Consider the following 13,103-nt stretch of genomic DNA (forward strand, 5'->3'; position numbering starts at 1 on the left):
TCCACCTTCCTGACCTAATGACCTTCCAAAGGCTCCACCTCCCAATACTATCCCATTGGGCATTAAGATTTAACAGATGAGTTTTAGGAGGACACATACATTCAGTCCGTGACATCGGGCAAGCCCTCCAAGTCACAAACCACATATCGTTCACATTGCACTGTGTATAATACATAGCAGAGCCTTGCTTGTTGCTTGTTGACTTAAATTTTTAATTTTCAGTAAAATGGAACCTTCCCTTACCTCACTTCAATTCTAAATATTTTACTAACACAACGCTACCTAAGTCTCATATACTCTTAAAAAAGTAAACATCAATTATTTTTATAAGATATGCAAGCCACACTATTCTGGGTTTACCCCCTTGAACAATGTGCTCCCAGGACACTAGTGGATGCTGCTCCTGAGCCCAATCCCTGACCATGTACCTCACGGAGAGTTCGGGGCCCAAGCGTGACAGTACGAGGCAAAGTTACAAAAAACAGTAGTGTTCATTATAGCTCTTATTGGAAAATAAGAAAAAAAACAAAGAAATGCCTTTCCCTTTGGGAGTTAGTGAATAAACTTCTTAATAATGTCTGAAATATGTTTCCTTAGTTTCCAGAGGGGAAATAGCAATTTTATAAATCAGTTTAATTTCTCTAAGTTTCTAAAACACCAATACTATTTTATATGGGAAATCGACTATCCAAGTTGAAGCCTGTGGGTGTTGAGTAGGATAGGTAAAAAATTAATGTGCTAAATCTATTTGTGAAAATACCCGGTACTGAAAGACTGCTTTGCATAAGAAGATTTGCAACTAAGTTATTTGAAAAGTTGACATTTTCTATTAAAGAAATGAATTGGATGAATTGGATCATTCAGGGGAAAAAATGTATAAAATACCTATAGCTATGGAGAGTTATTCTTTTTTTTTTTTTAACATTTATTTATTTTTGAGAGAGAGCGAGCATGAGCGGGGGAGGGGAAGAGAGAGAGAAGGAGACACAGAATCTGAAGCAGGCTGCAGGCTCTGAGCAAGCTGTCAGCACAGAGCCTGATGCGGGGCTTGAAGCCACAAACTGTGAGATCATGACCTGAGCCAAAGTCGGATGCTCAACCGACTGAGCCACCCAGGAGCCCCTGGAGAGTTATTTTGAAAGCATATAATACTTTATAACCAAGTTCGGTAATTGTACAATCAGCAAAATCTATGTGGTTATTGTTAACTTTGCTTTCCAAACAGACTTTTACAGCATTGTTATTAAATTAGCACCATTAAACACCCACAGTTCAACTCTCTTCAAGTGTGTGGGTTAGACTTCAAGTTTAGAAAATTTGTAAACATTCTCTGCTTTCTGGAAGACAACACGAATCAGAGATGTCGGTATAAAATTAAGCTTATCTGGATAATGTTGACAGTAGTCCGAGCTTTAACCTAAGTAAGAACAGCACCTATGCAGAAGGTAGTCTGTTCATTCTGCTAATGAACCTGTATTACAGTATTCTAAGGGGGAAAAAAAGGCATAGAAAAAAATATCAACTCACTTTGAAGCAGGGCCATAAGCATCATGAGTGATATCATACATAACACTTAAAATAGGAATTTAAAAATGCTGTTAAAATCCTACTGATGTTGGGAACACAGAGTTAGACTGGTGAACAGCATATGGCGCCATGAATTATATCCTAGGGATTAAGAGTCATGATGGTGTATCTTAGCCAAGATGACAGAAATAGAAGTAGCCAAAATATTAGTGGAAATCAAACTCTTTATAAAACAATGATGGTCATTGCCAGGAGACTTAGAGTGAAAAGGCCCATCCCAATGACAAGGGCTACATTAGACGTGAAAGGAATTCCAAGCGACGAAAGCTGAGTAGCAATGAAATAAAACCACAGCACAGTCAGGAACAAAACAAGGGGGCCCTAGGCAATTACATTAAATAGTTCGCTTAATTTGCCACAAGGTTTGACCACCAACATATCCTCCCTAAAGGCCAAGGCTTTGTGCAGAATGAATCATTCTGAATTCTCACTCTACACCCAAAATGTCTTCTACCAGACTGTGGCGCAGCAGCCAGGCAAAGCAAACAAAAGATTAGCTATAGTTAGTAGCCTCAGTGACATTTTGCAGGGCACTTTTGAGAGGCTGAATCAGTGGGCTCCAGATGCAATTAGAGGCAATGTCTACGTCGTCGTTCGCCACAAATACAGTGGCTTGTGTCTCCAGAAAGAGCAATGTATAAAGGAGAGCCAAAAATCCAATTCTCTGGTATAAAAAGGTAATTGGATATTTTGAGGAAAATTTTTTTCAGAGATACTAAAATAAACTGAAACATTTTCTGCTGTCTGTGGGATGTGTGACCATGGATAGTAGTTTCACATAGCAATATGAAACTATAAGATTAAAATTAGTCCAGAACTAAATTCAGGGGTGTTGTCCCACTTAGGGCTATTCCATGAATGTGTCAGCCATACCTGAGGAATAGTTGTAACCATATATGAGAAAAAGTCCAGTGGGGCAGCAGGGGAGATTTTTTAAAAGTTACAAAATGGCTTTATAAACATCTCTGCACAGAAAGTAGCTGGGGTCTGGGAGTGGGTGCTTTTATTGCGGGGGAGGGGGGGGTTGTAGCCAGCTTCTCACAGCTGTAATAACAATTCTCTTCTCCTTTAGGCACACCAGAAAATGGAAATGACCAGTAAGTAGCCACATCTTTTTTTTCCAGAAGCTCTGACTCTATCATATCTGTATCTGTATGAACATTAATCTTCTACTCACACTTTTTTTTTGTTTAGTTTTAAAACAAATTGTGCAAAAATCACTAGAAATAGACTTTGGCTATTTGTCAGAACTCTCTATCCAACAGAGAGATTCCAACAACTAAAAGGGAAGATTTGTTCTTAAACTTGGATAAAGTAGTAAAATTGGAAATCCAAACATGGAATGCAAAGAGAAAAGAATGCATAAAAATAGCCAGAAAGAAAAATCTCATAGAGATTTTTAAGATAGAGTTTTAAGATAGCTTTCCCAGTGAAAATTTCAGTATGTTCATCACAGTTAGGGAATAATCATGCTTATGCTTTGAGACAGTGCTGAGTGGCTTTATCCTAGCAGTCGATGGTTATTGTACTTTGACTTTATTAAAACAAAAAAGCAGTGGTTACCAATCCAGGCAACTCTTACAGTCAAGGTTCTCCAAAGAGACAAATCGTTTTAATGTCAAAAACAAATTTTGTAGTTAAGATTTTTGTTGTTGACCTGAATTTGTAGGTTGCCTTTATGGAGTTGTGAACTTTAAAAATAACATCCCTAGATCACCTACGTTTCTTTATTAGAAACAAAGTCTCTTGAGATGTCCAAGTAAAGGAATCTGGGTTTAAAACTGTTTCAAATCTGAGAAAGGATTGAGTGGAGACTCTTGGTTAGAATAGACAGTTCAGCTGCTATAATGTGGTACATAGGGCCTCATGAAAAGGGATATCCCCAGAACTCAACATTAGCCCAAAAGGTTTGGAAACATTCCTATGCCTTCCTTCAGGCACCAGAGACCTTTGTGATATGGACCTTGTGTCAAATGTTTCACGTGATCTGTTTCTGTCTTATCTGATTATGATTGCATAACGGTGTGACAGAGATTGATAGGCTTTATTTTAGAGGCAAAAAGTGCTATAAAAGTATACGTCTGTCTGTATGTAAAAAGACACAGGTTTTCCCATAGAAACACACACACACACACACACACACACACACACACATATATGTGCTTTTGTGTCTTCTTCATTCTGTTTATATCATGTATACTTTCTTTCACAGAGACATACAATGCTAATTACTGCAGTGTTCACTTATGTTTTCTGTTCCAAATAGACCTCAATCCGATAAAGAGAGTGTGAAGCTTCTCACTGTTAAGACAATTTCTCATGAGTCTGGTAAGTATCCAGATTGTCGATTAGCTGAAAATGGTTATTTCAAATTTTTTTTAACATGTATTCATTTTTGAGAGACAGAGAGAGACAGAGCGTGAGTGGGGGACGGACAGAGAGAGGGAGGTACAGAATCTGAAGCAGGCTCCAGGCTCTGAGCTGTCAGCACAGAGCCCGACGCGGGGCTTGAACCCATGAACCGTGAGATCATGACCTGAGCCAGTCAGACGCTTAACCGACTGAGCCACTCAGGTGCCCCTGAAAATGATTATTTCAAAATTGAACTTGGATTTTGTTCATGTGAAACACAATCAAAAAGCATAATTTATTTGGAAATAATTAGTAACTCCCCCAAAATACAAAATTCTCTTATTGGGGAAAGATGAATCCTAGAAATATTATTTTTGGTAAGATTATTGGACTATGGTACTTTTAGAGGTTGCTTTTTATGATATGTATATGTGTTCTAAAGAAGGGGTGGGGACTTGAGGCATTTTCTATTCTGTAGCAGTAGCAGAAAGAACATTAAATGTACCACCCGGTTTTTTATTAATGCTGTTGTTTTATTTTTGCTAAGGGCTATCTATAGTCAGCTAGAACCAGGACTCATCAGTTAAAAATATAAATCCTATTTTGTATCATTTCATATAATTTTAATTGGGTTTCTCAATGAGGAGAAAACATAATCTCCTGTTAGTAACATTTAAATTTCTTTTTTCCAATTTCCTAGGTTTTTTAATTAGATTTGAAATGTGTAAGTTCTTCAAAATATAGATTGTGATTTATATTAATTATATTTGCATCAAGAGTAATGAAAAATGAAATGTCAGATAGCTTTTAAGAAATGAAGAATTACAGATTTTTTTCTTGTTTTGGGTAGACCCAATATTTAAAACATCAGTATTACAAAACAGCCATATGAATAATAGGGGCACCTGGGTGGCTCAGTTGGTTGAACATCCGATTCTTGATTTGGGCTCAGGTCATGATCCCAGGACCATGGGATCGAGCCCTGCATCAGGCTCCATGCAGAGCTTGGGATTCTTTCTTTCTTCCTCTGCCCCTCATATTCTTTCTCTCTCTCTCTCTCTCTCTCTCTCTCTCTCTCTCTCTCTCCCTCTAAAATACAAAATAAAAAAAATAAAAGATAATTATTCACTCAACAAAACAATCCATGTGGATCTAATTTAAATATCAAGTTAAATGAATACACTTACAATATGCAGTCCCCCCATTTCACCTATACAAAATAGTCACAGAATACAGATGGTATGCAACATGAGAGCTTTAGAATGACCGGCTCCATTTTACATATGCAGCAAAAAACAGTTTTGGCAAACAAAAAGCAGCCAATATTGTCCCAATTCAAGAGCAAGATATCAAAGGCTGAATGTGGTCCCAACTTCAGGTAGGAAGTTCTAACTAGAACAAACTACACCAGGCAGACAGAAGACTTGAAAACTGAGGAAGGGTACCCAGAATCTGCAGACATGCCCAGACCCCTCATGTGAGTCATTTGCTCTTATGAGAGACCTTCTTCTTTCTTGCATCTAGGCTACTCTTCGATGTACACATTTCCTTTATTCCCACTGTGTTCTCTTGGAGGTAACCGTCTGAATGGGCAAAGGAATAAAATTCATTCATAGAATAATTGGAAACCACTTACAGTTTTCCCCTGGTTGTTCCCCAGCCTCAACTAAATTGCTATGCCTATTCTACCAGGTCAGGGAAGACCAGCCTACATGTGAACTAGTCTTAAATAAGGATCTTAAATGATGATCACACCATTTGCCAAGAAAAGTTCTCAGAACCTGCCTGTGTCTAGACAAGCATCACAATAATTTCACGCACTCTCCTTAATCCCTTGGGGATTTAACAAAACACTCTGCAGCCTTGGGGCTCTCCGAGCTGTGGGTTAGCAGGCTAACGAGCATTTGGAAGAAGCCTCCATGTAGAGACCCTGTGGCTATCCTTGTGAGGAGAGGGCTGGGATCAGGACCACCTGCTCTAATGCCCCCCATTTCTATCAGGGAAATGACAACTGACACCAGAATTGAGGCTTGAGGATTGGAAAACTCCAGAGAAGCTTGTGTTTCTTGGTTGCAAATTTAGTACGTGATTCTTCTTTAAGGTCCAAGGAAAATTCGACATAAACTGATATCTCCCACTCACATTGTCACAAGGGTAATTAATCAGTGAAATAGACTATAGTGAGGTAGTTAGGAAGACCCTTAATTCTCCAAGATTCCTTTTCATCGTAAGCAAATTTTTAGGTCACAGGTTTAAGGAGGAAGTATTACCATGGAAATAATAAAATCTATTCTCTGGTTCCTTTGTTTCTGCCAACCTTAATTTAAGAATCATACCTCTTTTAATGAAGTAACCTCTCAATGGTCAGCCCATCCTGATTTTCATGGGAAATATTTGGTGATAGGAAAAAACTGAAATTGTGCATTTAGAGTCTGTTTCAATAGCCTAGAATTAATAATCTAAAACACAATGATCTCCAAATGCTGTTTGTACTACCACAATTTTTTTTTTCAACGTTTATTTATTTTTGGGACGGAGAGAGACAGAGCATGAATGGGGGAGGGGCAGAGAGAGAGGGAGACACAGAATCGGAAACAGGCTCCAGGCTCTGAGCCATCAGCCCAGAGCCCGACGCAGGGCTCGAACTCACGGACTGTGAGATCGTGACCTGGCTGAAGTCGGACGCTTAACTGACTGCGCCACCCAGGCGCCCCTGTACTACCACAATTTTTATTAAAGTCTGGCCCCTGAAACACTCATCAACAAATCTCTGTTCACTCTCTTTTAAATTCAAATATGTTTTTTAAATAAAACTATGCTCACAATACTCAACAGAAGTTACATTGTTATAACTATTTTTACCCAAATATCTTTTGCCCAACAGTAACACTTTTCTTCAAAGGTAACTAGAATAAAACCTAAAATGGTTAGGTTTGGTACAAATGCACACCTTTGGCCAAATTTTCCACTATCTCCTATATAAAAGTTTTAATAAATCTGAAAAATACAGAAAATAATTTGATAGAGCGAATATCTGACTACCCACCACTCAGAATTGATGACTGTTACATTTCATGTTATTTGCTCTGTGGCCTAAGAAATATAGTGCTAATGTGCCTAAGTGGTAACAAAATGAAATTTGAGCTTCAATGGCCATAAGAACTCATTGGATTAGTCAGTACTTTAATTTATAAACTCTGGTATTATATCTCAGAATAAACTGTGCCATTTTAGAGGTCAATAAATCATGTTTCCAAGGAAACAGAGCTCTGTAGCAACCCATCTTCAGGGGAAATGCCAGTGAATACTAAAGTGTCTGGGTTTCCAGAAGCCTCCGTGAGCCATAGTTATTGTTCTGGTCATTTTCTCCTACTAAGACAGTTCCTTGCTCCAAAGCCTCCTCTGATTAGGCCATGTTGTTTATCCATCCACACCTCTTGCTTTCTTCAAATATGTGCTCTCTCAAGTAGGTTCTTCTGCTGAAAATGTAACCCATAAATGTTTGCAATTTGATTATTTAAATTAGGAGTTTTCTTCAATGTAAAAGAAAAAGTCTGCTAGAGTACAACAAGAATCTGCTTTCAGAAAGAAATGAGCACCAAATATAGCAGATCAGGCAACCCTTTATGAGAACATACAAGATCCCACTCAGCTTTAGTTAGAAATCTTGCCAAGTTAAACATTACCATGATTGACTGCAAAATATACATATGTGCCATAATGCATTTTAAATATGATTGCTACTTATATCACATCTCAGAAAGTTAATATACATTGCCTTTTTTTAATATTAAAGACTGTAAGGATTATGAAGAAAATTCCTTAAAGAATATATGACTTCCCAGAAGAAAGAAAGCATAGTATCTTTGAATTTCATTTTAAAGTACTACTTGAGGCATGCTTGGGTGGATCAGTCGGTTAAATGTCTGACTCTTGATTTCAGCTCAGGTCACGATCTCACAGTTCATGAGATTGAGCCCCACCTCAGGCTCTGCACTGACAGCACAGAGACTGCTTGTTCTGTTCTCTCTCTCTCTCAAAATAAATAAATAAAGGTAAAAAAATAAAGCACTACTTGATATTGAACCATGTGGAAGAAGGAAAAGCAGATCTTAACTCATAATTTTCCTCTGCTTAGAAAACTGCTAGGTTTGTATTATCTAAGATGAAGTTCAAACACTTTGGCATGTCTACAAGGCCTTTCGCGATGCACCAGACTTCCTCTTGCTTAGTTTGCGAACCACGTACTAACTCATATTCTCCAGGCACTATTCATCTCCCGTCCCTGTCTTCCTTGCTGAACTCAAGCTCTTTTGAAGGAGGAGATGGTGTCTTGCTCCCTTTTGTCAAGCCTTCTCGCCCCCACCCACTGCCACTTCCCCATTACGGTAATGACACATTATGAGTATATTGTTAGTATACAAACACTAATTAGTATATTATGGTAATTACTCCTTAAATGTGCAGTCATTTTTTTGCTTATTTATTTTTACAAATGAAAGAAAGAAAGAAAGAATGAATGAATGAATGAATGAAAGTGTGAAGATGAGGAAAAAGATGAACGGATTTAGAAAGGCATACATCGATCCAGCTTCTGTCTTCTCAGCCCTTCAATATCTGCCCATACCCTGCATTTCCATCAAGCCTTCCTTGATTGTCCTAGGTGTACATGGTCTTTTCCTCTTCCAAACTTGTTTTTTTTCATTTGGCAAATCAATATATATCACTGCCTTGAAATAGCTCTTCATGGCTTACACTTCCATTTTATTTATTTTTTATTAATTTTTGTTAATGTTTATTCATACTTGAGAGAGAGGAAGAGAGAGAGAGAGACGGTGAGCATGAGTGGGGGAGCAGCAGAGAGATATGGAGACAGGATCCGAAGCAGGCTCCAGGCTCTGAGCTGTCAGCACAGACCCCGACACAGGGCTCGAACTCACAAGCTGTGAGCTCATGACCTGAGCCGAAGTCAGACACTTAACTGACTGAGCCACCCAAGAGCCCCTTAAACTTCCATTTTAATATTTGACCACATTTTGCATAATGGAGAATAGAGAAAACTAGAGAATAGAAAAGAATTAAAAAGTTCTCATGAAACGCAACACAATACAATCATTAATGGCTTGGTGTATCTCTTTCCAGCTGTTTCTTTTGTAGGTGCATGTTTCATTTGCTTTTACCAAAGACATTATTATAACCTATTGGATTCATATTGTAACTGAATCTTTCTCGTATTTTCTATTCCCAGTTAGACAGAACTTGGAGGGAGATATTAAGAATTGGAAGGATTTTCGGGGCACCTAGGTGGCTCAGTCAGGTGAGGGTCCAACTTTGCCTCAGGTCATGATCTCACGATTCGTGGGTCCGAGCCCCGCGTCGGGCTCTGTGCTGACAGCTCAGAGCCTGGATCCTGCTTCCGATTCTGTGACTCCTTCTCTCTCTGCCCCTCCCCCACTCACACTTTCTCTCTCTCTCTCTCTCTCTCTCTCTGTTGCTCAAAAATAAATGTGAAAAACAAATTAAAAGAAAGAATTGGAATGATTTTCATAAGCTTCGCCTGACATGACTCTGACAAACAGTAGGGGTTCAATAATTTTTTTATTTTGTTCATTTCTCATTCCTGTACTTTATAGTCACGGATTCCAGGAGGTTCTGTGCTTTTTGCAAAATAACAATAGCGAGCACAGAGTTGTGCTGGAAAGCGGCTAGGAGGGCTGTCGCTCTGTGCCCGGGATTTCTCAGAGCATGGCACCTAAGGGGTTCTTGAAAGGGAGTCCCGGGTTGTTCTCCTCGTTGGTCTCTGGCACCATTTAGTATCACCATGATAGTGCCGGTGACAGGTGACATTAACGGAGTTCCCAGAAGACAGGTTTCTAAAAGACAGATAAAAGTTGGAGCAAAACAATGACATTTATTCTCAAAGCTGGAGACTTTGACCCATACCGCTTTTATATAGTGTGACTGATGTTGATACTTGAATCTACCTGAAAGATGCAGGTAGCATGCAGTGTGTTGATCATGAATGAATTCAGGGGCATGTAAAAACACTTGGGATCCTCTGCTTCCCATTATCCTAGGTCAATATTTATATTTATATTTATATTTATATTTATATTTATATTTACATTTGTATTTATATTTGTATTTGTATTTATATTTATATTTATTTATATTTATATTTATATTGGGTGACGGAATAACACTGTTATTTTGACTAAAGCCCCCTCTACTGCTCTGTATATCACCAAAGGGTTTATGTTGGCTTCCAAATTCCTTTTCACAAAACTCTTACCCAACTCTTTAAACAGAGGACCCTAGAATGTCTTCCTGATAAAATGGCAGTTTAAATATATAATACAGTTTTGCTTAGGCTCAAGGAACAAGCAAAAAACTATAACTCATTCCCGAGAGTGCCTCTCTTATTATCACTTCCTGACTCACAGCCCCTGCTCCCAGAGAATTAGTTGAGCATTGCTCCTTTAGGGTGGAAACAGATGATGGTGGAACAAAGCTCGTAAATCTTGGTGAACAATTTCCAGGCGATACCAAGAGGCAGATTTTGGGTCTAATGACATTCTTACCGGGAAATTGGACTTTCCTTGAAAAATAAAAAACAAGCCAAGAAACCTTATTTTCATCCCTATCCACTCTCTGAGCTTAGAGATCAAAACATTTCTTTTGTTTGTAGGTGAGCACTCTGCACAAGGAAAAACCAAGAACTGACAGCTTGACGAATCCTCTCCACACCTGAGCAATAAATATGTAAGTTTTTTTAATTTCATTCAGTGAGATGCTCATTAATATCTGCTTTGTTAGAGTGCTGTAGCTTAGATTATCTCGAAAGACTTTTACAAGCTGAAAAGTTAATGGTTTGTGTCAGGGAGACCATCATTATCTATTTGTCTAAAAACAAACTCTAAGAAGATTTGCCAGAGAACTGCATATATTGGGGGCTATAGAAGATTCTTCCAGTTGCCTTGCCTGCTACAATTCACTCTGCCTATTGGCAATGTTTTCACGTAAATGCACTTTGCCTTTACCTCGGTCAGAATATGCACACTAACAGTGGCAGTTAGACAGGGTTCTATTGTTAACAGAGACTCAAAGGACCCAGAATGGCAATGCTTACAAATTTTCAGTTTATTGCAAGAAAAAGATGTGATACAGGAGCTGCGCTAACGTAAGGAGATGCATCCCAGCCAAAGACTGGCGGAGGGCAAGGGGTTCAGAGGAGGGAGGTAGGAGGTCCATTTGTCCTCCCTCTGTAAAGACTGCACCGGGACATCCCTTCCCTGTGGGTGCAGGAACCATGGATGTGTATACAAAGCACCTCAAGCAAGGTGATCCAAAAAGGTAGTCTCAGCTGGGGTTTCTGGTATGCAGCGGGTCACGAAGGCATAGTGTTGCTAAATAACTAGCTGAGACACAGAGCCCGCCAGTGTCTCTATGAGAACAGATGCAAATGAGCAATCTCATTGCAGCAATTGTGAATCAATAAATAATTGAAACCTCTCAAAACTATGGTTACGAGCAACACTGTTACTCTGTATGTTCTGTGCTTTGACCGGGAGTCCGTGCAATGCACATACATTTCCTCTTTCAGTAAAACAGCTCAGGCCAGTTTCTTGCCTGCTAGAATCAACCCTCTTCGTTTAGCATGAGATTGTCTTTTGCTTTCCTAGAATTGAGTAAGAAGATTTTCTTCCTATTTTAGTTTATTTTTCACAAGATGCATTGATTAAGTGCCCTCACAATTAGCGTTTGATGCTTTTTAGAACCTGCAGAAGAATTTACCCTTCGTCAACTAACAGTAAAAAAGCAAAAGAACAAACAAATACGCATATGCCCAGAATTGACCTGACCACGATGGTAGGCACTCTGGGTGGTGTCCAGAGGAAGGGATATTATTTTCGTGTCCACTACCTATGTCTACTACCCAGCTAGTAATACAGCGCCGTCACGGACACTCAGAGAGCACTTGTAGAATAAATGATGCTTGCCACGTTTCTCCAGCCAGTAGCAGGAGATGGAGACAGAGGACTGCCATCCAGATGTGAACACCAGTGTCAGATTCTATCCCTTTCTAGCCAGCAAGGGTGGATTAGAAAGAGAAGAATCTGAGATTCTGCCTATCCTTTCGCGATGGACATTTTTAGATGCAAAGTTGGAGAAGCTGAGAAATTTAAGAAGTTTCTGGAGGCAGGTGGTCCAAACCTGCCTAGTACATGGAAACCTTGCTCTCATGCCTGCTAGGGTTCCTTTGCAACCTTGTGGCTAGTCAAAAGATGCTTTCTAAATTATCAAAATGCTCAACTCTTAGTGACCAACTGTCCAATTTGGCAGAAGACAAAGTCTTCTTTTCAGTTGGAAAGAAAAGGTATACAGAAGTGAGGGATAGTGGTGACCCAAACAAGCTCAACAAAATAAACTTTTGTCCAGTTCCGATTCCTTTCCATTTTTTATACTTTAAAAAATATTCCTAGCCTTTAATTTCATGTCTTTAAGTTCTCAGAAATAAGTAGCTTTTGTCTCTCGTCTCTGTAATTTTGGAATTACATAACCATGTTCTGACGAGTAAAGATCAGAACAGCAAGAAACAAGTTTGACACATCAATTCGACTATTTGTCTAACTTTCTTTCAGTCTATTTCTCTTGGCAATCATTGTACTTTGAACGCAGTAACCAGTGAGCAATGACTTTCTAGATTATCAATTAGAAATCAGATATCAACTCAAGAGATTCAGAATAAATAGGAATGTAGTCATCAGAACCAGAAGCTTTGGGAAAAGAAGTGGGGAATTTTGGAACTGTGGGGAGTAGCAAAGTTCACAATGTTAAAATCTTTCGTCTCAAAATCAAATTCTGGATAAACTTAATGTTTGCCGCTTCATATCAATCCTCTGTTTTGTGCAGAGCATTGTATTTAATGTGATTTGGCAGGGCAGAGAAGAATTCCAAAATACTTATAACTTATGATTCTTGCCCTCTCCAAAGTTTGCCTAGTGGTAACATTAAATCACATACAAGAAATAAGATAATAATTAGAGAAAAAAAATTAAAAGCTGTGTGAGCATGATTGACACTGATTCATCAATTCAAACAGATTTTAAAATCTCGGAGATTTTATACCAACAAGAGGAAAATTGGTAAGGGCTTCAGTAAAA

At 38.8% G+C, this 13,103-nt stretch overlaps 1 protein-coding gene across 3 annotated transcripts in view; it reads left to right on the plus strand.

Moving 5' to 3' along the window:
• The window catches only part of EMCN (endomucin), a 101,578-nt gene that overhangs the window by 82,752 nt on the left and 5,723 nt on the right, over window positions 1–13,103 (plus strand). For 2 of the 3 annotated variants that reach the window (XM_053217103.1, XM_053217102.1), the window contains 3 exons: window positions 2,660–2,684; window positions 3,854–3,915; window positions 9,188–9,426. In XM_053217103.1, the coding sequence (XP_053073078.1) occupies window positions 2,660–2,684; window positions 3,854–3,915; window positions 9,188–9,243 (143 nt within the window). In that variant the 3' untranslated portion in view covers window positions 9,244–9,426. Of the gene's footprint in view, window positions 1–2,659; window positions 2,685–3,853; window positions 3,916–9,187; window positions 9,427–10,627; window positions 10,702–13,103 lie in introns of those variants that run through there. The other variant, XM_015076752.3, reaches the window with a different exon arrangement.

The sequence above is a fragment of the Acinonyx jubatus genome, chromosome B1 (genome assembly GCF_027475565.1).
Source record: "Acinonyx jubatus isolate Ajub_Pintada_27869175 chromosome B1, VMU_Ajub_asm_v1.0, whole genome shotgun sequence".
Lineage (NCBI taxonomy): Eukaryota > Metazoa > Chordata > Mammalia > Carnivora > Felidae > Acinonyx > Acinonyx jubatus.